The following is a 27,253-nucleotide window of genomic DNA, read 5'->3' on the forward strand; positions in this document are numbered from 1 at the left end:
TCCAGGATCACTGGCTCCTCACTGCTTCCCTGCCTGACTGATCACCCCTAACCACCTCTGCCTGCCTGATTGCCCCTAACCACCTCTGCCTGCCTGATCACCCCTAACTGCTCCCCTGCTGGCCTGATCGTCCCTAACCGCCTCTGCCTCGCCCTGCACCCGGGACCCAGGATTCCCTCCCTCTGGCCAGCTGCAGGCACCCAGGACTTGGGCCAGCTTTGCCCAGGCTGGCCACAGCTGCAGGGACTGCGGGGCGGGTGGCTTGTCCCTCTCCCGGGCCGCAGCCTGGCTGGTCCCCATTCCTCTCTCCCCAGTGTTGAGTGTCTGAGCAGTTCCTGCATGAGGGTGCGAGGGCGTGAGGGTGTGATGACCATTTGCATTAGCTCTTTATTATATAGGATTGTTTGTTATTGGGCCTCAACTTCAACCATTATATATTCATTCCTTTGGCTGTTTAAGGCCTTTCAGTGTTGAATAGCTCTTGATTAAAAAGCAAATACTCGTAGGAGAAGAAACTCCTGAGTATGTTATTTATTAATACCACTGGGAGATTGACTGGTAATTTGCTGAGAACAAGGTTTTGTGAGAAGCAGCACAGAAGGGAAGGACACATGGAACTGTCAGTGGGCATGGGGGTGGGGGAGAGGCTAGTTGTGGAGAAGAAGAGCCATTGAGAAGGAGATGATGAAGCAGAGAGTGCTGCGCTCACTATTTTCTCTTCATGGGGACCCAGGAAGACGATATCCTGGGATTCCTTGTAGTATTGTTGGGCTCCTCACCATGCGACTGAGTCTGGCCAGTGCCATGTGGTTGGAAGTGATGCAAGCAACTTCCAGGACTGGCCTTTAATGACCCCTACAACCCACCCATTCTCACTTTGCTTGCTATGTGCCTCTGATGGTATACTCCTCGATGGAGGGGGCTGCCTGGTTGACTTCGTCATGTTAAACCTTGAGATTTTGCAGTTGATTTGTTACTGTGGCAAAACTTGGTTTGGCCTAACTGAAACTTAGGGGAAAGAAGGTGTCGACAAATTTCCTAACTTTTCCCCAGGCAGATGTCGCACAGAAGCCAAGATCCCAGGCTCTGGAGTCCTGAAGTCCCACTTGCCCCATTCCAGTTTCTTAACCTTACTAAGCCTTCGTTTCTTCTTCTGTAAAATGAGGGTTGAATTAGACAAACCCTCTAACGTATGTAGCCCATTGCTTGGCCATGGCAAGTTCTCACTAAATGTTAGCTTTTATGCTGAGTAATTAAAGAAGCAGTGTAAAGTTAGGAATGAGCATGGGTCCCAGTTCCAATTTCCATATATTGTTTCTTTTTCTATATCACAGGATCAATAACTGAACACAGCAGCCTCACCAGGGTTGGTGTGTGATTATGTTGGTGATTGTGCTGAGGACACCATGAGGCAGCAGAGAGGAGTTTGCTGTTGTTGTTACTGCTGATACACCCCTAAGTCCAGCACACAGAGCAGTCACTTAGCTCAGCTGTGGGGAGGACAAGGTCAGGCTCACACTCCTGAGTTTACACATTTGCTGGCAGGCTCAGGACCACCCAGCCTGGAGGAAAGGGAGGGGTTGGGAGAAAGGGTTCCCCCAGATATAGCTGCCTAGACCTCCTCCTCAGAGAACATTCCTGTGACCCCAGCCTCCTGAGAACTGGGTGCACGGGGGTGGGAAGGCAGGGTGCCTGTGGGCCTCTGGGTGGAGAACATGGTGCTGCCTTCCACTGAGGTCTGCTGGCCAGATCTCCAGACACTGCCGATTCCCAAGGCTGCCCCTGGGGAGGTGTCATCCCACCTTCCTGAGGATGGGGCTGGGATGAGGCAGAGTGGGGGGAGGGGGAAGGGACCTCATGTGGGGGAATCTTACCCCTTCGCCCCCTGGGGTGGGGGGTCACCAGGGTGGGGCCTTTGCAAGTGCCCATGGCTTGATCCTCCCAAACTACTCCCAAAGATGCCTCTTCCGCACATCTCCCCTGTCCCCTGCACCACTGAGGAGGGGCTGGCCCTCCATCTGCAGTTCAGCTCCTTTCTGCTCAGCCCTCAAGGTCATGCCCACACTCCAGCTCCTCCAGAGGTGGTCCGCCTGGAAGTTGGTGGAACATACTTCAGGGCTGCTCACTTGCACGAGCCCCTTCTAATACCCAGTTTTGTATTTTTTTTTAAAAGATGCCCCAAGATGTATATGCTTCAGGCTTCATAAAACCGAGATCTGCCCCTGAGCTCTGCCTGTGAGGGGAAGTGGAGGCAGGGTGCACCTGGCGCCCTCTCACAGCCCTGCCAGCGCCCTGTTCTTCCTCCTTCCCAAGTGCCAGGGCACTAACCACCAGACAGTCAGGCCACGAGACAGTCATTTTCCGTCTCCCGCCTCAGTTCGCTGTCGGTAAATAGGAGAGTCAGATGAGATGGTTTCTAAGACCCTTTAGTTTCTGGCATTAGGAGACTGACCACCTTATCAGGACCCTGTGGGGACAGACCTGGCTGACCAGCTGCTCGCAGGGCACTGGGGCTCACTGGGGTCTTTTCACCAGCATTTTCAAGGAGGACGGCTGACCTCCTGGAGCAGGGCCTCAGGTCCGGGAATCCCCTCCCACCGGGGTGGCCAAATCCGGTTCCTGCAGTGAGGGGTCCAGATGTGTGTGGGTACATCTAGGGTCCCGGAGAGAGAACAAGAATGGCTCTGGTGTGGGGACAGAGCTGTGGGGTGAGGTAAGGAAAATTCACCGACAGTCACGCCTCCTGTTTCCTTCTCATTTGGGGACCCACCTGACTCAGAGAAAGAGAACTCACACCAGTCTCATTGGTCTCCCCTCAAATGGGGCCCAAGTTCCCGGGGCCAGCCTGGGGCTTACTCTTTATTAAGCTGAACCTAACCTTGGTCAGGGTGGAGGAGGCTGGAGCAGCAGGGCACACCCGTGGGAGTTGCCCTTCCTCTTGTGAGGTGTGGGCAATGGAGACCTGGGTTCAAATCCCAGCTCTCTCACTGCCTGGCTGTGTAATCTTGGGCAAAGGATTCAGTCTCTCTGAGCCTCAGTTTATCTTCAAAACGGGGAACCTAATAGCTACGTCATGGGATTATTCTAAGGATTAAATGAGCTAGTGTGTGTGAAGTGCCGGGCACTTGGCAGGCACTCACTATTACTATTATTCTCTCTATTCTTTGGAAAGGGGAAGACTCAGGTGCTGCTGCCCCAGGGGTCCTGGCAAGCAGACAGGGGCCAGGCAAGGGGTGAAGGTGAGAGTGAAGTCTCAGTAGGGGGCACTGGGAGACCCAGTCGCCTTCCAGCTGTGGCCTCATGGGGTGAGCAGCAGAAAGGAGAGCCCTCCCTCTCCCATCCTCCTTGCCCGGTGGGGTCCTCTGTTGGGAGGCCTGGAGCCCAGCAGTGAGTGTGGGGCCCTGGGTGGAGGCCCTAGTGGCCGATGGAGAAGGCCCCTGAATCAGTGGACTGCTTCTCCTCCGGGGTCTGGTCGCTGGGGAACACTGGGTTGGCCGAGGCAGCGACCTTCAGTGTCGTCTCATTCACCTGCAGGCAGAAGGCTGGCATGAGGGTGCTCTGACTATGGGCAAGGACCCCATGGGACAGACTCAGCAGTCGGGGCGCGCAGCCTGGTCTTTGGGGAGCTACAGCGTGCCTGTGTGATCCCAGGACTCCATCCATGCATCTCAAGGGCAGACAGAACCCAGAGCCAGCCCATAGCAGGATTTCCCTGCCCCAGAAATGGAGAGGGGACGATGAGTGGCTGGGACAGCAACAGCGACCACCCACAGAGCCCCCGTGGTTCTCACAGAGCCCACTCTTGGCCAAACCCCTCAGGTCTGGACCCCCAGTATGCACCGAGGCCCAATGAACTTCCCTTCAGAAGCCCCTGGAAGGTGAGCCGCTGAGAGTCCCTGGAGCCCAGTGGCCCTCCCTGTCCTGTCTCGCTGCCTCTCCTGGACCCCACTCACCTCCTCAAACTTCTTGGCTTTGTATTGGTCGGCCCCCTTGAGGAAGTTGAGCAGGATGATGTCACAGAGGACAGTCCCCTGGGGGAGGAAAAAGAGGGCAGGCCCTGAACTGCCAGCCCGGGCAGCACTGGCCTGGGAGCGGGGCTGTGTCTGAGTCTCCGCCCCCACCTTCATGGGGAGGCCCAGGAACTTGTACCAGGCCAGCCTCCTGCAGATGGGAGGCTGCTGAGGAGGCAGTGAGCTCCCCATGACTACAGGTGACAAAGCAGGGCCTAGCTGAGCAGGGAGGTGGTGCAGGAGACGGAAGCACCTGGCAAGAGGCTGGGCTTTTCAGTCTAGGCTGAAGCAGGGCTTACCTGGGTTCAGTTCCCTGTCCACACCTGCCAGCAGGGGCCTCACCCTGACTGGCCACCAGTCAGAGCCTAGCAGGGCTGAACTCACCACTCCCACGGAGGTGAAGGCTGCCACGGAGCTGATGATGGTGGGGATGATGTTGAACTTGCCTGCCTGTGTGCACAAAGACCAAGGCGAGTGGGCGGAGTCCAGCAGGGCAGGGGTGAGGCCAGAGAGACCTTGGAGCAGCAGGCCCCACCCCTTCATGGTGCAGGTATGGAGACAGGAGGTGTGAGCAGTTGAGGGTCTCAGAGCTGGTCAGCAGCAGGACCCTGCCCCTCACCCCTGCCCAAGAGCCATCTCTGGGCCCAGGGTTGGTCTGAATTTCCTCCCCTGTCCACCCACCTGCCCAGCCCAAGGACTCACGTTCCCGTACACCAGCACATCGAAGCGGATGCCAAAAGCCTTTAGGAGCGTGCGGTACTCACTGCCATTCTCCAACTTGTAGTACTTGGCAAACCTGAAGGTCAGAGGCAAAGGAGGATCCCACTGTGGGCTCCTGCCTGAACCTACGGGGTCCTCGGGAGCCTACGACCGTCACTTCCTGCACAGCCCTTACAGATGGTTTGGTGGGACACCTGCCATGGTCCAACCTGTGTCTGAGTCTCCGCCCCCAGGTTAGCCAACCCCCTTCACAGGCAGCATCTTGGGGGGCTGGTTAAAAAGACAGCTTCTCAGGCCCCACCCTGAACCCAGGAATCAGCATCCCTGTAGGTGGGGCTCAGGACTCTTTCTTTTATTTTTATTTTTTAAAATATATTTTATTGATTTTTTACAGAGAGGAAGAGAGAGGGATAGAGAGTTAGAAACATCGATGAGAGAGAAACATCCATCAGTTGCCTCCTGCACACCCGCTACTGGGGATGTGCCCGCAACCAAGGTACATGCCCTTGACTGGACTCGAACCTGGGACCCTTCAGTCCACAGGCCGATGCTCTATCCACTGAGCCAAACCGGTTAGGGCAGGACTCTTCCTTTTAAATAACTTCCCTCAATAATTCTGACGTGTGCGAATGTTTGAGCCAGGACTCCATGCTTCCTCAGTTCTATCTGCTTGGGTGGCCCAGGGCCCGGCCTTCTCCCCTCTCTGCAGGTTTCTCAGCTGGACTGGGTTTGAAGCCAGGCTCTGCCACTTAACAACTTCCTAATCCTAAGACACAAAGGCTTGGAGGAGAGGGGCTGGACCATCTTCATGAACAGGATCAATTAGGGTCTGGGGGTGGTGGCAGAGAGCGTCACAGACCAACTACATGGTCTGAATTCAAGTTGCACCAGCAGGAGAAGGGGATGGACCCCAGAGAGGAAGTCGTTTCTAGAAAGATGAGGAGGTCCAAGAACATGATTCTCCAAGGAGGCCTCGCGGGAGATTTTAAGGAAGTTTGCAAAAACAGCATCAGGCCCGGATGGAAGACTGTGGGAAGCCCTCACTGGCTTTCAGGTTGGCCTGAGCCTAAGTATGGAGCATCACCACCTCCACACCCGCCATGGACAGAGCACCAAAAGGGTGCAAACCTATGAGTGAACCTCAATGTCAGGGAGCAGACTCCGGTGTCCCATTTTATAGATGAGGAGACTGGTGAGTGGCAACACTGACAGCTCCAAAGGCCCTGCTCTTTTATTTTTAATTTTTATTGATTTCAGAGAGGAAGGGAGAGAAAGAAAGAAACATCAATGATGAGAGCCTGCAACCTGGGCATGTACCCTGATGGGGAATCAAACCGTGACCTCCTGCTTCATAGGCCAACACGCAACCATTGAGCCACACTGGCTGGGCAAAGGCCCTGCTCTTAACCTGAACCGTCCTGCCTCTGACACCCAGGGGCGGCCTTGGTGCCAGACCTCAGAGTCCTTCTGCGCTCTGTGCCCTGCCTCCCTCCGCTGGAGAATCCAGGCCTGGACAAAGATCACATGTGGGGAAGAGTCCCCGCTGTCTGGGCTGTGGCAGCGGAAGCCCGTGGCCACTGGGCAGGGGTGGGAGGGCGAGTAGCTGAGGTCTGGGGCAGGGCAGAGGCTGGGACTGCATCTTGTCCCGAGGTCTGCATTCCTGGCCATACGCTGCAGCCATGAAAGATGTTCTGCCATCGCCTGAGAGCAGAAAGCCGGCATCCTGGGCACTGCCTCTCCAAGCGAGGGCTGGCTAAATTTATCTTGGGAAGGAATGTGGAGGGAACAGGGAGAAGAACCAAAGCGGACTTGGCTTTTCTCCAGCACCTGCCTTCCAAGAGGCAGTACGCATGATAAGATCATTATCTCATCCACCACCCATCCTCGGAGAAGGCTTGGCAGGGCCCGCTCTCTTCTGGGGCGGGAGGGAGAGGGAACCTCGAGCCAGGAAGGAGGGAGGGGACCAGCCACAGAGAGAAGGGCCCAGGAGTCCTGACTTCTGCACTCCAGAGCGGCCAGTGGGGGTCACAGAATGTGGCCCAACCATGGGGCAGAGACTGATCCCACAGGGCTGGGATACCTTCCCTCTTGGCATGCGGCTGGGCCACGTGTTCTAGCCCCTTGCATCTAGCTGGGGCCCCACCTCAGAGAGTTCTTGCCAAAGAATGTGAAGGGAGCTGCGGTATGTAACCTCTGGGCCCACAGGTGTCAGAGCGAACCCTCCTCATCCTCCCTTTCCTCATGGCTAATTGCTCAAGAGCCAGGGGAGAAGTCAGGGTGTAGGGACCACTGAGTCAACAGGTGGCAGGAGCCCAGACCCCTGAAGGCTCCTGAGCGCTCCGCCCCCACTGGTCCCTGGTGTACTGTGCCAGCAGCACATGCTAGCCACTGAGATGGGTTGTTTGTTACCGCGATGAGCAATATCTAACTGCTTGCAAACTCCTGTGATTTTATAGCCAGGAAGCCTGAGTTAGAGGATGAGTTAAAACTGGGGAGTCGTTCAAGATAGAGAGAATTCCAGTGATGCCACAGTCCTATGAGGCTAAGGAAGTCCTAGGAGGTCTGGGTGCGGCCCACGGTGTCTTGAACTAGCTTTTGACTCCACGCAAGTCACTCAACCTCCTGAGCTGTTTCTTTCAACTGAGAAGTGAGTGAGGAAGGCCAGACGAGACAGCGTCCAGATAGAGTAAGTAAAGCAAGATCTAGTAAGTGCTTAAAGCAGGTCCCAAGATCAAGATAAAGTGGACTCGTAACATCTACAATTTCCTCAACTAGCACACCTCCTGCCTCCCGGCGATAATAGTATTAGCAACAATAACAGACAACGTATATATCGATTGGGTGCTTACTATGTGCCTGGCATTGTGCTATGTGCTTAATGCCAAGTAACTAACTCATTTAATACTCATAGCAACACCAAGGAACTTAGTGCCATTTTGATTCCCATTTATAGAGGAGTCACCAGGATCAGAGAGGTTAAGCAATTTGTCTAAGGTCACAACAGCAATAGTCAAGTGAGCGAAGCTGGGATTCGAACTCAGGAGGTCCTGTTCAACCGCCTAGACTCTTAGCCTGCATTTCAGATGGTTCTTTTTGAATCCCGATTTCTGTCCAGTCCTGGCTCATTTCTTTTCATTCTCTAGCTGAGGGCCCCCTTTTGCACCTGCAGGGTGGGGCTCTCCACCCAGAATCCCTGGCTGGGAGTAGAACAGGAAGGAAGGAGAGCCATGACGTGTCAGGAGGAGGACCCCCCCAACGCCTCATCTGAAAAGGCGAAAGGCTGAGCTACACCTTCCCGGGCCCAGATTTCTCCTAAATCCTCTGATTCCTATTCCTACCTCTCCAGCTTTGGTTTTCTTGGTTGAGAGATGGAGTCAGTGAGAAGGACACCACTGTTCCGCACCTTGGTTTGGAGTACAGGGCCCCTCCCAACCTGGCCCAGTCCACTTCCCTGGCCTCCTCTGCAGAACGCCCTGCCCTGCCCCTCCAGTGCCAGCCACATGACCTGCCTTCCTCTATCTCCTGCACCCACTTCCTAGACACAGACTTCTGGGCCTCTGCCTATGCTGTTCCCCTCCGCCCCTCTTCCCCCTTGCAAACTCCTATTCATCCGTCAGGGTCCTGCTCAGTGACTTCTGATTCTTTCAAGATTTAAACAAATACTTTGAGCACAGCCACTGTATGCCAGGCACTGTGCTAGGCCCTGCTGATACACCGGCCAAGCTCTGCTCTCACGAGAGGGAGAGAAATATTAATCGCACCATCCATGAGTAGCTCAAATTAGACTTCAGGGCTGGGAAGGAGAGGAGCACCTTTCTCAGAGCACAGTCCAGGCAGACATTTGACCTCGGCTGGTGGGCCAGGGAAGCCTTCATGTGAAATAACTCTAAAGCTGAGGCTTGAGGGTGGAGAGTTAAAGGTAAGAAACTCAGGCCCTCTCAGGGGAAGGCACAGTGAAAAGGGGAAGCAGGAAGTGCCCTGGTCTGGGAGGATGGAGATGCGTGGAAGAGGAAGTGTCTGGTGGTGTGTCTCTTCTCAGTTCCATGTGCAGTGATTTCACACTTGCAGCTTGGAACTGTCCACAGCGGAATATTTACACCACAGAAATCGGCAAACACACCACAGAGCAAAATGCTTTCTTCCTTTCTCCAGAGAGCCAGTTTCTGGTTTCTGGTTTCCCAGCACCGAGGCTGTGAAATGCCTCTGGGCTACCTTTCCTGTCCGGGAGAATCTGAGGATCCGGGCCTCTCCTACGTCCAGGCCACACCAGGCTGCAGGTGATAATTTGGACTTTTGACTGTGAGCCAGTTCCCACGGTCCCTCTTTGCCCAAGGGCCCAGTGCAGGGAATGCTTGCTGGAGGAATAAATGTTTTCAGAGATTCCAGACACCTCCCAGATGGCCTCTGGGTTTCCTCCCCCTGCCTCTGGCTGCCCCAGATTCTCCCTGCTCTTCAGGTGGAGCTAGTCTACAAGAGCGAACCACAGGCTGTTCTCTCCCAAATAGAAAACATCTGGATCCGGCAGCTGGCTGCATGGGAAAGTAGGTGCTACTGGTTCCTGCCATGGGGAACCAGCCTTGTGGAGAGGGACTGAGGAAAACGCAGGAACAGCTGTATGTGGAGCCCTTACTTCTGCTAAGCGGCTAGAGGCTTCCACACCCATCATTTCATTTGGGCCCCAACAACTCAGTGGGGGAGCTGGTGGCTTAGGGCTTTGAAATGAGGCAGCCTGGCCTTGGATCCAGGTTTTGCCACTGAACTCCTTTACATAACCTGGGGCAAATCACTTCACCTCTGCTTCTTGCTTTCCCCAAATGTGAAAGGGAGAAAGAAGATGGCACTAGCTGAAGGGTGGTTCAGTGTGGCTGGGGGAGGGCTGAGCTGGGGGGCACCGAGCTTTCAGTACATTATCTAGTGGTCAGCAGGCAACAGTCAGACTTTCCAGGCCTGAGAGAAGCACAGCAGGGATCAGAACTCGGGCCCCTGGAATCCTAAGCCCCTGCCCACCCCCTGCTGCTTCCTGCATTGCCTAATGACCTCCAGCAACAGGGAACTCACTACCTGTATGAGCAGCCCACTTTCAGCTTTGGGTAGTTTCCACCCTTAGAAGCGCTTCCCCACGCTGAGCTGACATCTGCAGCAGGCGGCAGCCCTACACGTTTGCTGAATGGAGAAGGGTTTTTATCACGATGCACAAATCCCTCGGAAACTCTCAGACATCTGTTTAGGAACGATCCCATAGAGTGGTGGCAATTCCTTCCCAAAGCAGGGACACGTAACTGTTACAGCAGCAGGGAAAACAGCAACACGCTTGGAGGATCCGGGTTGGACTTGCGAGGGAAAACTTGGGCCTGGAATTCGGGTTTCTAAGCGAAGGAGGTGGTGTTCTCAGCAAAGCTTTTTGCCTGGTGGGGAATCATTCTGCCAGCCGAAATATACTTTTACAGTTGATTTTCTACTGATGGGAAAATATCTCCTTGGCAGACTCATTGCATGGGGGTTGGGCAGCATCCCTGAGCAAGCTGGGACTCCTCCTGGTAGAGAAGGGCCCAAGCCATATTTATTTACTCATATTCTAAGACCCTAATCAACCTCAAAGACAGACATTCTGAAAATGGTTTGTTGTCGATCCTTTTTTAAAAACACGTATTATCATTCATTTATCTTTCACAAGGCAGGGAAAGGTCAATGGAAGCAGGGCCCGAAGATGTACCTGAGAGCCAGGTTACTAGCTGTCTACTCCAGTGAGTAATCTTTTTGGCCTCAGTTTCCTCATCTGTAAAATGGGGGCAGCCACACCCATCCTAGCAGGATATTTGTGGTTGTGACCCAGGCCCTGGAGCCTGGCCTCCCGGATTTGGATTCCGGCTCCAGCATTATTTGCTGTGTGGCCTTGGACGCATACATAAAGCCTCTGAGCTTCCGATTTCCAGCTATGAAATTTTCCCTCTTCATTCAATTAATAATCCACCAAGAGCACTTGCTAAGTCCTGGGCTCACTGATAAGCACGCAGGGAGTGCTAGCCAATATTTTCTGCCAATAATGTTGGTCCTTGTGAGGACTCAATAGTCATCCTATATAATAAAGAGGTAAAATGCAAATTAACCCTCACACCCTCACAAGATGGCTGCCTATGACCAGGCCGGCAGGGGGGTTAGGGAGGGATGACCAAATGACTGAATAGCAGGCTGTGTGGGGCGATCAGGGTGGCAGGGGGAGCAGTTGGGGGCAACCAGGCTGGCGGGGGGGGGGGGGCAGTAAGGGGTGACCAGGCTGGTTGGGGGGGGGGGCAGTTGGGAGCGACCAGGCCAGCAGGGAGGGGGCAGTTGGGGGCAATCTAGCCAGCAGCAGAGGGCACTTAGGGGGTGACCAGGCTGGCAGGGGGGCACTTAGGGGCAATCAGGCCGGCACGCAGAGGCAATGAAAGGCGACCAGGTAGGCAGGCAGGTGAGCAATTAGGAACCAGAGGTACAGGATTGTGAGAGGGATGTCTGACTGCCGGTTTAGGCCCGATCCCGGCAGTCGTACATCCCCCAAGGGGTCCCAGATTGGAGAGGGCGCAGGCTGGGCTGAGGGGACAACCTCCCCCCCCACCCCCCGTGCATGAATTTCATGCACTGGGCCTCTAGTAAAGGTATAAAGGGCTGTATAAATTCAGGCTCGTGCTAATTACCCCCCCCCCCACCCCACTGTACCCTAAAGGAAGCAAAGAGGAAAACAGATCATGAAGAATTGACGCAAACGTGCCCCAGGCAAGAGGGCCTTCGGGTGCTTCTGTGGTGATGAGGGAGGTGTCTGCTCTAACGCATCTCCATGGCTCCCGGGAGGAGAAAAACCCAGATTGAGGGAGGGATGATCAAAGCCGAGGACATGCTTCGATCCAGTCTCTGTCGATTGGCCTAAGACCTCGCGGATCGACACGTTTCCGCGTGGAAGCCGCTCAGCTGCCAAATCTCAGCTTCGTGAAAGCTGCTGCGGGTACATTTCCAACATGGAACACTCACCACAAACTCCTCCAGCACGAGGCGCAGCGAGCAGCTGAGCGCCAGCAGACGCCAGGGGAGGAGAGCCAAGACGGCGGCGCCTTTTAGGAGCAACGCTGTCCCAGGGACCCTCAGGCGCACCAGGAGTCCGACATTGCTGAGCGCACCGTTTTGCTTCTCTCTCCTCATCCCAGCAGCCACTGCCGGGTTTATGTGCTCGAGCTGCCTCCTTTTTTCCCCTTTGCTAGTGAAATGATGGCGGGAGGTTTGCTAGAAGCAGTGGCTACAGGACAGGTTCCTGGGTCTGAGTCCTGATGAACCTCTTAGTTGGGTTCTGCAGTCTTGGGCAAGTTTCCAAATCTCTCTCTGCCTAATGAGGGGTGCAGCGGGGTGGGCGATGAGCTGTCAATCCTGTCAAAAATAGGTGTGAAAGGGCGCGAGGGGCCCTTAACCTGAGGTCCAGGGATAGGCTTTCAGAGGTCTTCAAAGTCTCGGAATTCTACGCCACATAAATAAATATTAAGTAGATATGCAGAGAAGGAAACGGGTCACACCGTGTGGGATGTTGATTTCCTGCGAGGGAGCAGCCAGGAGTGAAGCCAGTTTCCAGGCCCTTACTGGATCTACCCATTTGTCTGAGGGTTCTCACTCTGAGGATGCATTTACATCCTATTTGTAGAAATAAAGTATCCTTTAACCAAAGAAAGCGCCCGCAACGTTGCTCAAGGCTACGTATACATGCATTTTCCTTGGACAATCAACGTTGAGTGCTGCTTTCCTCAGGGGTGTAATAGAGTTAGCAACCTCCAAAAGTTAACAAAGGGCTGTGATTTCACGCAGGAAAGTGGGTAGGCCTGGTACTGGACACCAGTGCTCCTCCCTTCCCTCCCCATGCTGCCCTGGGCTGCCTTGGCCTGCTGCCTGGCTTCTGGCTGCTGAGGGGGCATGGCTGGGTCATAGTTCTCCTCAGGCTGCTGTGTCCTATCTCTGTCTCCGGGTTCCAGGAAAGGCTTCCTGCCCTCGCCCCTTCAGACCGGGCCCCAGGCACTGCCGGATCCTTTGTGGTATCCTTGCACCCTCCCAGCAGCACTCCCTGTATTAAACTCTCCTCAAATTACCCAATTTGCATGTGCCATCTGTTTCCTGCTGGGACCCTGACTGATACAGTATTTTTAATTTGTCTTTGTACCATCTCTGCCTATACACTCACACCCACACACATCTATTCACTGACACACTCAGGCATGCGCACACACGCACGCACACATTCAGTCACTCACAGACACATACCCACACTCACACTCACTCACCCACAGACACTCACCCTCACTCACAAACTCACACGCAATATTCACACACGGCAGTGCCAGTGCCCAGCTCTGGGAAGTGGAGTGCTCTGGTAAACTGAGGGCCCCCTCTGTGTGGCAGGAACTGACCCCTGCAGGAACACTAACACTGGGGTGCCTGTCACCCTTGCACCATTGAATTGGTGACTCTGGCCAGTTCTTATTTTCAAAAATGCTGCCCTTTGCCCACTGCTAAGCCAGACGAACGCACCAACTGCACACTCTCAAGGTACTTGGAAAGAGGCTTCTTAAAAATACCAAGTTAAAAAAAAAACCACACCCACAAATAAGCTAAAGCAGCCCCTGGAGTCTTTAGCCATGCAGAATAGACTTCGGAGTAAAATAAAATCTTTCCAGCAAATTTTAGGGCGGTAGGGACAGACGGAAACCTTCAGATCACATAAACGAAGGTAAGCTTCGATGGACAGCGCCAGGTACTTTGGGTGGGGGTTGAAGGGAGACACATTTTGGCTCAATACAAGGCCATCTTGACAAGAATGGGAGGCCATCCGATGACGGACAGGCCATCTTGTGAAGTGGTCCCTTGTCTAGGGCTGCTTTGCCGAGAGACGGATGTAGGCACCGGGAGCAAACGGCCTCTCAGGCTACTCTAAGATGCACCCGTGACCTTGGGCACATCACTGCCCCTTTGAAGTTTCTACTTCCTCATCTGTAGAATGACCGCCTCTCCGTCTAGGTGTCTCCAAGGGGTTCTCAACAGCTAGAGCTTCTCTAAATCTCGGATTCTGCAGGCGAAGAGCCTCCAAAAATGGGGGTGGGGTTTGGAAAGGAGCCGCAGAAGTAATTAGTGATGGAAATGCGAGTCTCTAGCTGCCTCTGGATGCCTGAGTTTGCATATTAAACAAGGCTGAATCTTGGCTGAAGGATTCCATTCCTTCCAGAGCAAAAGGCAACAAACTGTAGGACAGGATGGCAAGACGCTGAAAAAAACCTGGCCCCTGTCAGAGAGGCAGAGGAATGTGTTTGGGAGACAAAAGGCCAGGCTATGTCCCGTGGCCCACCAGAAGCTAGCTGCTCGCCCACGAGCACATAGGCATACGTTTCTGCGGATTAGCCATGTGACTAGCCTTCCTGGTTGGGGTGGACATCGTTCAAGAAAATATGTCTGCAGGCAGGCTCCCACGCTTACTGGCTCGGTGACACTGGGAAACATAGTTAAGTCTGCGCGCCTCACTTTTCTCTCCTGTGAAGTGGGGGGTTGTAGCGCCTCCCTGTGGAGAGTGGGGGTGGGGAACGACGAACCACAGGGCACAGACACTTTGCACATGGTGCCCAGGATCATTCCTACCTACAGGGAGCTGATGGGGTTCTCAGGAGCAGCATACTTCGTACCCATCCCAGGAACTGCCCTGTGCCCATGCTGACCCTGGCTGTGGCCCTTTTCCCCCCTCTCAGGGTTCAGAAAGGAGGCCCTATGTGGGCTCCTAGCTTAGCCTTGGGTGTCCATGTAGCTCGAAGACAGCATGAAGGTGAGTGGGTAGACACCCAAGGGAGTGACTTCAGGGAGCTTGGGCAGAGCCCTCTGATTGCTAAGGCCATCAGATACTCCCCACACCAGTGCTATTCCTCTGGGAAGTCTTTTAAACCACAGGATCAGATTGGGCAGCTTCGCCCCCTCATATTCTGGCTGGAGGTCTTTGGTGTGGAGGCCACACCCCTCAGATGGTTCCCCTAGGCCCCCAGGGATTTATGTACTCAGGATCCTTAGAGATCTCTGACCTGTCTCTCCAAAGACAAGCTTACGTAGGACCCGTCTGCCTCACATCCTGCTGTGCCTAGGCGAGGTGTGCGTGCATTCGTGAGTGTGTGTGTGTGTGTGTGTGTGTGTGTGTGTGTGTGTACCACGGTACACTACATTGGAGACAACGAACTCCATCCAAACCAATTCTTTAAATGAAAGACATTGCTCTAAAGCTGTGACACCACTAGCCAGGGTCTTCCCAATAGTTACTCCCTTCATAAGCTTTTCTGCCAAGTAAGTTATTTGCAGGATTGAAGAATTCCCAATGGCCAGGGGGAAGTTACGAAGATGAAAACTTGCAGTTTAGATCATGAGAATTTTATTAATATGTTTCTATTTTAAGCTATCATATGAAATCCTTTGTATTGATTTCAGTGTGATGTACCCGACTGAATAAATATGCCAATTTCTGCGAGGGAGCCAAACAGTATTTTTAAACTACTTTAAAATATGTGTTGTTTCCTATGATTTTTTAAAGTTGGGAGTTGATTATGAAAGCACTTTCAATTTTTTTTAAAAAAACGTTCTTCTTTCCAGAGATTACACATGCATATGTTAAACGATTACAGATAAAGCTTAATGGAATGGATAATTACCTTTTCAAGCCACAGATAAAGGTAAAAAAAAAAAAGGTGAAATGATTTTTGGGGGGCTTATGTATGTCATTATATTGTGAAATACCACTACAACAAAGGAGATTTGAGTAGCAATTCCTTGAACATATAGATGTAGTATGTTCTTATAGGGATTTTCCCCTGATCACTGCCTACTTAGCTAATTAGCCTGTTCGGTGTATAACACAGAGTCCTGAGGGCCCTGCCAGAAACGTCAGGATCTTCAAAAATTAAGGGAAAAACAGAACAGAGAGCTAAAGCTTTTCAGACACTGGCTTGATAGGATCCTGGAGATAATGATACCATTGCCCTTTCACGGATGGGAAAGGAGGGGGAGGGGGAGAAGGTCAAGGGCTTGCTTAAGGGTTTTCAGCTGGTTCCCAGTAGCTTCTCCCGGGTTCTTCTCGTTCCCTGTCTGCAAAGTGGGAGGGGGGAGGGGGGCCTCTTGTGTCTCAAGGCCTTCAGGGATGTCAATGAGATGCTAGAGACTGGCCTGAGTTCCTGTTGGAAAGGCCCTGAAGAGCGAATGCCCACTGTAATTGCTACTTGTGACTCCAGTGACATTTCCTGGTTCTGGACAGAAATACAGAATTCCCATCTGGGAAGATGGTACCAGCTGTTGCCCTTGCTCTGCGGAGCGCGAACCCTTAGGAAATGTAGGCGCAGAAGAAGGGGTGGGCTGCCCAGGCGTGGCCTCGGCACCTTCCGCCCTCAAAGCCAGAGCGGAAAAACCGAACTCAGCATCACAGAACCCAACACTTCAGGAGACCCTGGCCATCTGGCCTCACCGCCCACCGCCGGCCCGAATCCTCCCTGCGGCCGGAGCCATGATCTCACCGGATGGCCTGTCTGTCTCCGACAGCTGCCCGTTTGGAAAGTCCTGCCTCATTTTGAACAGAAACCTGATGGGGGAACATGGGCCCTTTTCCTGCCAATACGCGTTGTTTCTTCAGATGCAGTTTTTGTTTTTTTTAACATATTTCACTGATTTTTCTTTTCTTTTTCTTTTTTTTTACAGAGAGGAAGGGAGAGGAATAGGGAGTTAGAAATATCAATGAGAGAGAAACATCGATCAGCTGCCCCCTGCACACCTCCCACTGGGGATGTGCCCGCAACCAAGGCACATGCCCTTGACCGGAATCGAACCTGCGACCCTTGAGTCCTCAGGCCGAGGCTCTATCCACTGAGCCAAACCGGTCAGGGCCGGATGCAGTTTTTAGAACGGCCCTTGCCTCTTGGCCCTGATGCCCCTGATTACCTGAAGTTGTAGCCCGGGGAGACGCTGCTCTTCTCAGAAACGCTGTCCAGCCGGGTGAAGGAGTATTTGGGGATGCACTGCTCCCAGGCCTTGTCCAGGTCGCACACCCAGCCGATCTTAATGCCCAGAACCCCGCCCTGCAGAAAGGGGGCAGGCGTGAGCCTCCCGCAGCCCTCCGGTGCCCTCCTCATCGGGGTGGGGGTGGGGAGCACCACCAATAAGACATGGGAGTGCTCTGCATGCTCAGGTGGAGGGCGCAGGTGGCGAGAAAGAAGAGGGAGGTGTCATACGGTGTTGCTGAGGAGGGAAGTCCCGAGGCTCAGGGTGAGCCCCGGGGGCGCTAAATCCTGCTTTTGGTGTCGTCAGCCCCTCACCTACAGCACGGGAGGAAGTGGCACCGATGCAATGTCCAGAGCCCCAGGCTCTCTGTGTGCAGGTGACGTGTGAAGACGGGAATGGGAAACGGGCCTTGCGGGGAAGGGTGAGGGGGCAAGACCGCCCAGGACAGGTGGCAGGACTGGGATGCTTCCACCAGGGGGCGCTGCCTCGCCGCTGCTCCGCTGGCCCAGCATCCCCGCCCGCCCAAGGGTCCCCAGGTCCGCGGAAGGGGGGGCAGGTCCTCACCGTGCTGGCCAGTTTGGCAAAATCCTGCCCCGCAAACTTGACCACATCCCCCACCCGCAGGATGGGGCAGAAGGGGGCCTGGTCAGGGTGGAAGCGGCAGGTCTTCATGTCGGCGGCGGTCAGATTGGGCAGGAGGTTTCCCCTGGGAAGGGAGGAGGGAAGGAGAGAGGCCAGGCCCAGGGTCAAGGTGGAGACAGGCCTCCCTCCACAAGGTTCTCTCCAGCCTGCCCGAGCCCCAGGGCCCTTCCGCGCGCCCAGGCAGGGGGCCTCACTGCTGTCCCAGCATCGTCCTCCTGTCACCCTCTCTCCCATCTCAGGGTCGTGAGTGCTCGTGTCTAATGACCCTCTCCCAGGCCGGGGTGGGGGTCGGGGGCTGGCAGAGACACTGGCCCGAGTCCACCTGAGACTCAGTGGTCAGGGCTGGCGGGGAGACCTGGCTGGGAGATGGGGGTCAGGAGCCCCGGGGAGTCCGGGAGAAAGTGGGGAGAACCCCGTGGTGACCGGCATCGCCTCCCCTCTGAGAACGAGGGGTGGGCGCACTGCCTCTCGGCTTCAGGGAGGAGCGAGGACTCACTTCTCAAAGTTGAAGAGGGGGAAACGGATGCTGTTCTTGATGAAAATAGTGAAGTTCTCGGCTTCCATCATGACAGGCCTGTGTGAGCACAGAAGGAAGGGGCAGGGGAGCAGGGAGCCCCCACCGGGGGCCACCCTCCCTGGTGGACATCGCCCAATGGGCACGTGGCCCGGGCCTCTCCGGTCTGAGGGTCAGAGGATGAGAGTGGCAGGTGAGTCGAGCTGGGAGGAAGCTGGACACTACAGGGGGTGGGTGTCCACAAGACCCCCTGCAAGCTCAGAGGTGCGGGGTGGGGGGGCCACGGTAGCCCAGGGGAGCCTGGGTGGGGGCTCTCTTCCCGCCGGCCGCAAGCCCTCACCTTTCCACTGTGTCCACCTCGGCAGGGCACCAGCCCTGGATCTCACAGGTGCGGAGCTCGGAGCTGTAATTCACGCAGCGGCCGGTGAGGATCCCTGGGAGGGTGGGGACAGTGCTGTGTGCTTGTCTGGCCCTTTGCCATGCCTTTCCCCCACTCCACCCCTCCTCATCAGAGACGCCCCCCAAATACACACACACACACACACACACACACACACACACACACACACAGGGATCCTGCAGGCGGACAGAAAGGACAGGCAGCAAGGGAGGTCCCCGGTGGCACATTGGCCCCGCAGAGCTCTCCCTGACCCTCCCAGCCCTAGACAAGCCTTGGGAGGTGACCTCTCCTCTCACAGGTCCCAGGCCCCCAGCCACAGCAGGCTGCTCCTTGCCTCCGAGGCTTTGCTGACTGTTCTTTCTGCCTAGGATGCCCCCTTCAAAGCCCCTCTGTCCTGCCAAATCCTTCCGTCCCACAGGGTCCTTCTCAAATGTCACCGCCTCTAGGAAGCCATTTGGGACCCATCTCTTCCTTCCCCTGGCTCCTCCTTGACATCACTCGCCACCTCATGGCACGGCTGTCACCCCCATCCCTGGACTGGAACTCCTCTGGGGTCCCCTACCATTGGGGTTGTGAGGGGGTGGGGAAGGGGCTCCACTCACCCCCACTCGGGAAGCGCTCGGGCCCGCACTGGCTGTCTGATACACAGCGGTACTTGTCCTCGCTCTGAGGGGAGACAGGTCCACGGGTGGGTGAAGGGCCCCGGGCCGGCCTGGGTGAGCCCCTTGGTGCCCACTGCCTCCCCACAGTCGGGGGCCTCTGGGGGGGGGGGCGGGTGGAGGTCCTAGGCTGGACCTAGGACCTCTGCTTACACCCACGCCCCTCCCTGCCACCACTCCCCTCCAGCGGCTTCTTCCTTGACCAGCTTCACCCAACCTCCCTCCCCCGCCTCACCTCTGGGCAGAACCCTTGCATCTGGTTTTCAGTGACGATCATCTTGGTGATGATGACAAAGACGGAGGTGCCCTTGGGAGAAGGAGGAGAGGAAAACGCAACAGTGCCAGTTCGTGAGGCGGGGACTCTTGTTATCCCCACTCTACATAGGGGGAAACCGGGGCTCTTGCTGATTGGGCCAAGGTCACAGGTCAATAAAGGCAGACATGGGCTCTAAAACCAGGCTCTTCCAATACCCCCTGGCCCCTCACGCTGCCTCTGTGTGTTGTCCTGATCACAGGACAGGTTGTGGCAGAACAAGAGGATGCCCGGTGCTGACTCAGGAGGGTAACCCCCCTCCCCCAGCCACTGCTCTGGGTCACTGATGCACAGGGTCTCTCCGCCAACCTGCCCAGGTCTGGGCGTCGACACAGCCACCTACCGTGGGGGGGGGGGGGGGCCATACCTGGGGTGGTGTCACATAGTCAGACACATCCATGACTCTGTTGGCGTAGCGTCCAAAGCCCTTCACCTTGGTTACCACGGAGGACTCAATGGATGTGTCCCGCACCTGGTACGCCTTCTCGTGCAAGAAAACCCACCTGGGCAGAGAGCGGGGTGGAGAGCAAGAGAGAAGGGTGTAGGCTCATCAGACAGAGGCTGGAGGGGTTGCCTTCCTGCCGACATGGACCACGGGGGCCTGGCAGGGGAGGCGTGTGTGCGTGGGGGGGGGGGGGGCGGGGCGGGGGAGGGGGGCTTCACAGTGAGCTCTGGCTTGGCTTAGACCACTGTTCTCCATCCTTTCCCCATTTCCTGCCGAAGGAGCATTTTTACACTTTTCCCCATAATCGTCCTCCCTCCATGAAATTTTAATACTCGTCATATCAATTTACATACTATATGTATATTTGCACTTTACACACAAAAAGAGACTCTTTTATTCTTCAGAAACCAATCCTCACCCCTTGAGGGTGCTATCACCCCCTCGGAGAACGCATTATCGTTCCTGCAGATGACAGAGGTCTCCTCCCCGGCAGGAACCTGAGACAGGAGGTGCAGAGGCTCCTCGCCCCCGACTCCTGCATCGAAGCTTTGTGCATGGCTGCATCCTAAGTGCCCGCACACAGCAGGTGTTAGTGAACAAGTCGATGCAGATGCTTGGGAACTGGGCACCTGGCAGAGTCTCCATCTGTGCGAGCCTCAGGTGAGGGGGGAGGAGGGAGGGAGGGGCAGCGGCTGAGCCTTTACCTGGCAGGTGGACGGAGTTGGGCTGGGAGGGAGGAGCCTCTAATCTTATTCCTTGGATTGTGCTGTCACCTAGTGGGCATTTACCTGCATTGCCTTCTTTTTGCTGCTTCCAGCCATTATGGGATCAGGGAGGGACCCTTGCCTTCTTCCATTCCCACCTGTCTCCTCAGACTCTTGCAGCCTCCCCAGCAGCAAGAAGGGCCTGCAGACCAGTCTTCCTTCTGCGTTTCTGTGAGGTGCCCGCCTTTCCGTTAGTAATCACCCCCCACCGCCCTCAGGGCTCAAGCCACTCGGCCTCACTCACCACGCTTCCAGCAGGAGGCGCGCTGGGAGGCAGATGCTGTTCCCAGGCCCATTGCACAGGTGAGAAAACCTCACCCCATGTGCTTGGGAAATGCCGCACACTCTCAGTTTTGGAGAAACGTGGTGACGTCTTGTGGAATCCAGGGGCGTGCTTTTGGAATGCCGGATTAGGGTCCTTTCTCATGCTCACCGGGTGGCACAAGACGAGGATGAGCGGAAGGAGCAGGAGACGGTGTAGGGCAGAGAAGACCAATCTGGGGGCTGGGAAGTGCGGAGGGCAGCACGTGGGATGACCCCGAGGACTTTATAACGAGGAGGGGTGAGGACTTCAAGCCCAGGAGCTTTCTCACCCCGAGAGTGGGTGGGGGCTGGGGTGGGAGGTGGTGAGCGCCACAGGCCTGGGGAGTCTCGATGCCCACTTCCCCGGGGGGGGGGGGGGCGGCGGTTGGATTGGGTGGCCTCTGGAATGCCCCGATGCTGGGAGATGCCAGGGGGTGAGTCATGTGTGGGATGGGCACCTGCCCACCATGCCTGTTTGAACATGGCTGACATTTGCGAGTGACTGCTTGTTCAGTTGTTGGTGAGAGGGTTCAGAGGAACCCCCATGCCAGGCCTCTCTCAGGGGCCTGAATCCTGTGTGTTCTCTTGAGCAGGAGAGGAAGGCTGGGGGCCCAGCCAGCGCTGGCAGGTGGCGCCCAACCTGTCACCTGTCTCATGGTCACGGCCTTATAGCGGCCCATCCTGATGAACGCCTGTTGAGAGCTGTCGGCCTGCCTGTAAGACGCCCTATGAACACCACGCCCCTGCGGAAGCCCAGGGAGCCGTAAGCTGAGCTTCCTTGGCACTTTTATCTTTTTCCTCTTGGAAGGGAAGTGGGTGTTCATCAAGATCTCACAAGGGAGCGTGGCTCACGTAGAAATCTCATCTGCTGTCTTGTGCCCCAGCAAGGGGGGTGGGGGGTGGGCTGGAGTACCTTCCAGAAACGTACCCAAAATGAGCATCCTTGCTCGTGGCTGGGGGCCCTGCAGAGCGGAGGAGGGAGGTCGCGGGCCCCAGCTCTCTGCTCCCAGCCGACAGCGGTGGTACTACTGTGTGCTCACCCCTCCCGCTCCCCCCTGCCCCCCCTCCCCAACCTCAGTGCTTGGCCATGGGATGGAGACATCGCTGAGCACGATCTAATGAAATGGTTTCCTGACACGCACCCCGCCTTCCATCCCCGTTTTTAAAGTTTGGGAACATTTGCCAACGAGAAGCCGAGTTCAGATGGTCAATACCACGTCATCAGCCCAGCACACTATGTGCCGTCTGTGCAGGACTCACCGAGGCCTTACCGCCAGCCCACCACACGGCTTCGTTAGTACCATCACACCACAAATACGGGAACCTGTATGTGGGTTCCAGCCCCCGCGGGCTGCTCGCAATGGCCTCACCACAGGGTCTCCAGCTGTGTCCGGGGTCAGGACCTGGCCACAGCTGGCCTCTGACCTAGATCCTGGTCCTTGTCGGGGGGGGGGGGGAGCATCTCCCTGCGTAGGCCCATCTCCAGAGGCTGGGAGGAGCAACTGACCAATCTCTCTCCTTCCCCAGGGCTCCTTCTTGTGCCCAGTGGGGAGGAGTGGCCACAGCAGGTTTCTCTCTGCGAGTTAAATAACAGGCAGAAGAATCTCAGTGGCCCCGTGGGGCCTGGGCGTCAGCGGGGCAGCTCGAATGCGGGGATGCTTCATTTCCAGAACGGAGGGCTGCGTGGGTCCCTGGAGGCCAGGGCTCAGGCGATGGGGCAGGACCGAGCCTTTCGTTCCTGGCATTGACTCCGCGGCTCTGACTTATTTTTTCTTGTATTCCTGGTTTATTATTTATAGAGCGGAAGGCGGGTGGCAGCTCCTTGGCAGGTGGGGTGTGCAGGGTGGAGCCAGGGAGTGGGTGTGAGGAGGGTGTGCTGTGTGTGCCGGAGGACGGAGGACGGGGTCTCTCTGGGAGCCGGGAGCTGGGCTGAGGGGAAGGGGGAGGCGTGATGGTGGGGTCTGTGCAATAATGACAGTTATCATCTACTACTGAGTCACCCAACTCAGGCGACGAACGGACACGGGTTCCCACCCCTCGCCACTGCTCCCAGGAGAGGCATTCCTGAACCCATTTTCCAGGTACAGCAATGGAGACTCAGAGACGCGAAGTGACCTGTCTGCACCCCACCTCTGGTGTCAGAGGGAGGCTTCTAACCAGGTGTTCCATGCCCCCCAGTCTCCCCATCATAAGGGTGCAGTGAGGCGAGAGGGGACACATGAAAACCACTGCTCTCTCTAAACCTGTACGATGGGGTTCCAGCAGGTCTTCCCACAGTATTGTCACCTAGTGCTTGTCACCTAGTCAACAAGGTGCCTCCGGTACTTCCTTGGGTGAGAGGATGGGGTGGGGGCCAAGGAGGTGGAATTCCAGCCCTTTTCTTAACTAGAGCGCCTCCCCGTTTTAACGGCTTTATGTGCTGTGCTTCCACATAAGATTTGAAATGAGGCAGATCAGACTCTTCATTTGAAATGAAGCAAAGAGGTTGGCTGTGCAAATAGTGAGCTTGTGGGTCAGGCCTTGCGGGGGGGGGGGGGGAGGTGGAGGGGGGGGGGAGTAGGGGTGGAGAGGAACAGGGAGAGCAGGCCTGCAATGGGGCCAGAGGTACCGTCAGCCACCACAGGTCCTTCCGACGGCAGCGGGAGCATCAAAGGGCTGGGATTCCCCTCCCCGCTAGTTTTTGAAAACCAACCTCAGGCCAGGCACTGGCCAGTGTTTATAGGAACTAGGGCCCCAGGGATCTCCTATTCCCTCCTCAGGTCTTCATGGGATCCAGAAAAGAGATTGGATCTTAGGAAGTCCCACCCCATAGAGGAGACTGGATTATCACCTGGGCCCAAGAAAGACAGTGGGAGAAACACCAGGCAGGTCCTGGCCTCTCTGTGCACCTGGACTGGGTAGAGAAACCAGTGATGAAGTGGTGTCAATCACAGACTGAGGCCAGGGGCGGGGGTGAGAGCACGCGTGGAGACGATTAGGGGGTGCGTTGCCGTGAGTGCTTAGGAGAAATGGTTGGCTCATGTCATAGGTCCTAGGCAAGGTTGTGCATCTGGTCTACCCGATGGGCATACAGTGGAAGAAGCGAGTATTAAGCATTAACATCACAGCATTACAAATCCTTTCAAATTCTATTGAGCCCAAGTCACAGTCATCTCTCTCCATTGCCCACCTGTTAACACATTTTCCTGCATCCACTCCTACCTATTCCAATCCCTTGGCATATCAGCCACCAGAGTGGTCTTCTCAATTCATATTTCATCATGTCTGTCTGTTGCTCTCAATCTCTATCACACACACACACACACACACACACACACACACACACACCCTAGAATGTTTCAGTAGCTTCCCTTCCATTCCTCTTCTGTAAAAAGGAAAGACCGGAGGTGTCTGAGATCTGGGGTCCACTTGGGATCCTGCCTCCACCTTACACCCTCCTCCCCTTGCTCCTGCTCCAGCCACAGAGACCTTCTTTTCTTCTCCCCATTAGCCAGGTCCGTTCCCTTTGTAGAGCTGGGCTTCTTTGCCTTGAACTCTCTCCCTTCCCTGGGTTGCTCCAACTCGTCCTTCAGGTCTGGCTTGAATGCCGCATCTGCAGAAAACCTTCCTTAGCTCCCTGACCAAGTCCAATGCCTGCATACTAGCTGCTATCCTAGCACTGTGTCTCTTCTTTCAACCCTGAACCCCCACTGAAATTTTGTATTTGCAGAGATTATTTGATTAGTGCCCATCTCTTGCACTGTAGGCTCCATGAGGGTGAGGACCGTTGTCTGTTTTGGCCCACTGTTCCAGCCTCGGTGCACAATGCCTGGCATGAAGAGACGCTCAATCACTTTGTGCTAAATTAATGGAATCAGGAAATCCTAATGGTGCATGGGCTCATGTGCACAGAGATGGGGCTCAGGCGGGGATTGGGAGGGGGGAGAGCTGGGCTGCGGAGTGCACCCGACGATGCAAATGGAAGAAGCTGCTCTGGGGGGAGCTGTCAGGCTGGGAGATGAATGGGGTTGGATACCAAGACGCCATCTCGTGCTGGCACCAACAGGCCAGGCTCCAGCACCAGGGGTGGTCGGCGCATCAGACCATGGTGAGGGACAGACGGGGCAGTGGGGTGCTGAGCAGGCTGGTCCAGGAGCTGGCTGCCTCTACCCACCACCTCCCGCCAGGAGCCAACAGAGCCGGGCCAGGCTGGCAATGTGCTGAGGCAGCTTTGGGCACCTGCCTGGACCATCATCCCATCGTGTGGCTGCGTGTAAACAGTCACAGCATCACACGTGTATGTGAACACGGACCTTTAGGAACCAACTTTGAGCCGGTCTCCGGAGATGCCGATGTGAAACATTTGCAAACATCTCACAAAACCTCAGACGTGGAAGGGAGCGTCAAGGGCACTCAATCCGAGCCCAGAGCTTGAGTCCCTTCGCTAGTGGCCCTGCGCGCAGCCTTGTCTACAACATCTGCAAGACCGGAGCCTCCTGGCTCTCACCAAGCGCACGGAGCCCAAATCCCTTAGTCCCTGTCTTCCCACCTGTCCACGCACACCCTCCCACGGCTGCGACCTTCAGCAAGGAGGCCCCTCACCCGCAGCTCCAGCCGCATGCACCCAGGATGTCTCCTTCCACTCGCTTGAACTGACTCACGGCAGCCGTCAGTGGCTGGCTGTCTCTCACACACAGACCCATTGTCTCAAAGATCGGCATGAACTAGAGACCTGCACACCAGGAAAGTAAACCCTCGAAGTCCTGACCTGTATTTCCTGGGGCCCGCCAGCGTGTGCGAAGGACCGTGAGAAACGTGTTTCTTCTCTGGCCATCCTGTGCCCCTCGGCCTTTTGTGCATGTGTGTGTGTGTGTGCTTATGTGTGTGGGTGTGTATGTCTCTGTGTGAGTGAGTCTGTGTCTGTGTGTGTATGAGTGAGTATGTCTGGTGTCTGTCTCTGTGTGTGTGAGTGTGCATGTCTGGGTGTGTGTGAATGGGGGGGTGCCTCAAAGAAGTGGGGGCTGAGAGGGGTGTTTAGACCTCACTGGCTCTTAAGTATCTTCCAGGATGGGTTATACAGAACAAAGTCGGGTAGAAGTAGGGAATTTACAGTTTCTGACAACGCGGAGTATTTCTGGCTTCGTGAGGAGGGACACGACACCATATTCAGAAAAGTCACTTTTCTCCTGAAATACTCTTCCCTGGAATGCCATTGATGCCTATGTTCCTCCCTCTCTCCTAAGGGAAAGATCCCCCTGCTTTGTCTGACCCTCCAAGAGCAAGGGCTCCCCCGCTTTCTACAGCCTCTCCCCCCAATGCCCAGAGGGGAGCCCTCATTCTAAAGCAGGTGCAGTTCTCTCCTTCCCACCTCGAAACCACGCTGTCACCATCTCCCTTGCTTCAGTGTCTTCTGTCCCCTTCTGCCCCCCTTGCCTTCTTGCGGCCCCAAAGAACTGACTGAGGTCAGTGGGAAGATGTGTCAGGGGGTCTGGTCTGCCTGCTCTCTGGTTGAGGGTGGGGATGAGAGAAGGGAGAGGGGAGATGGTCCCCTGGGACCTCTCCTGGTGGAGGGTGGTGCCAGGGCAAGGACTCCCCTCGGGGTGTGTGCCTACAGACCACTCTCCAACTGTGGAGGATTCACTGGAGGGAAAACCCATCTTGGGACCAGATCCCCGATGAGGGCGGCAGAGGCCGGTCCTTGAGACACACCTCCACCAAACAGACTGTTTCCCCAAGACAGGAGAAGGAAGCTGGGGAAGCTGGACAGCACCAATGAGGGGAGAAGGGGGCCAGGACACTGGGCAGCCCTCCCCTCCTGGGACCTGAAGGGCCTCAGACTCACCCCACAAAGTAGGAGATGATGAGAAGCTGAACTGCCCGGTTGATGATCCCAATGGTCCAGCTCTTCACAACCACAGACTTGGTGGTCTCGTAGGTAAAGAAATCTGACATGCAGTTCATCCTGGACCGCTCAGAGGGACCCAGTGGTGGCTGCAGGAGGCAGAGGTCCTCAGACCGGGAGACGGGGATCAAGGAGGGCTGGAGGGGGCAGTTTAGAGGGGCTTGTGGAATGGGGAGCCTGCTCCTTTAAGTCAGGCAACCCTAGCCCAGAGCCCAGGCTCACTCTGCTCTTGATGTTCTGGGCTGCCAAGAGTCCAAGGCCAGGGCGGGGGACCCCTTTTTGTTCGTCTCCACCCCACTCCCCTGTGATGTCACAGCAGGGGTGGGGTCTCCAATCCCTGGCTCCTGATTGCCTGCGATCCAGCTGGAGAGGGCCCTCTGGGACTCATGCTTTATCTGCACTCTGGCTACCGTTTCTGTTCCGTTCTCTATGCTGCATCCTCAGCCCAGCTCACCAGCTGCTTTATGCTCTCCTGAAAGCCCCTCACAATGACCCATCCCCCAGCCACCTAATAGCCGCCCTCTAGGAGCACCCCCTTCACTCCAGTCTTCCTAAGCCACTCAGTTCTGCAGCCAGAC

At 55.7% G+C, this 27,253-nt stretch overlaps 1 protein-coding gene across 1 annotated transcript; it reads right to left on the reverse strand.

Annotated features, from left to right (window-relative positions):
• Positions 1–3,158: 3,158 nt before the first annotated feature.
• On the reverse strand, positions 3,159–26,734 carry P2RX3 (purinergic receptor P2X 3). The gene is made up of 12 exons (XM_036323724.1): positions 26,616–26,734; positions 19,650–19,785; positions 19,205–19,276; positions 18,913–18,976; positions 18,251–18,344; positions 17,893–17,970; positions 17,319–17,460; positions 16,695–16,831; positions 4,713–4,806; positions 4,395–4,460; positions 3,954–4,031; positions 3,159–3,528 (listed from the first exon to the last, which is right to left on the reverse strand). Exons 1-12 carry the CDS (start codon positions 26,732–26,734, stop codon positions 3,415–3,417), a joined length of 1,194 nt encoding a protein of 397 aa, XP_036179617.1. The 3' UTR covers positions 3,159–3,414.
• Positions 26,735–27,253: the final 519 nt, after the last annotated feature.

The sequence above is a fragment of the Myotis myotis genome, unplaced genomic scaffold, assembly GCF_014108235.1.
Source record: "Myotis myotis isolate mMyoMyo1 unplaced genomic scaffold, mMyoMyo1.p scaffold_m19_p_10, whole genome shotgun sequence".
Classification (NCBI taxonomy): Eukaryota; Metazoa; Chordata; class Mammalia; order Chiroptera; family Vespertilionidae; genus Myotis; species Myotis myotis.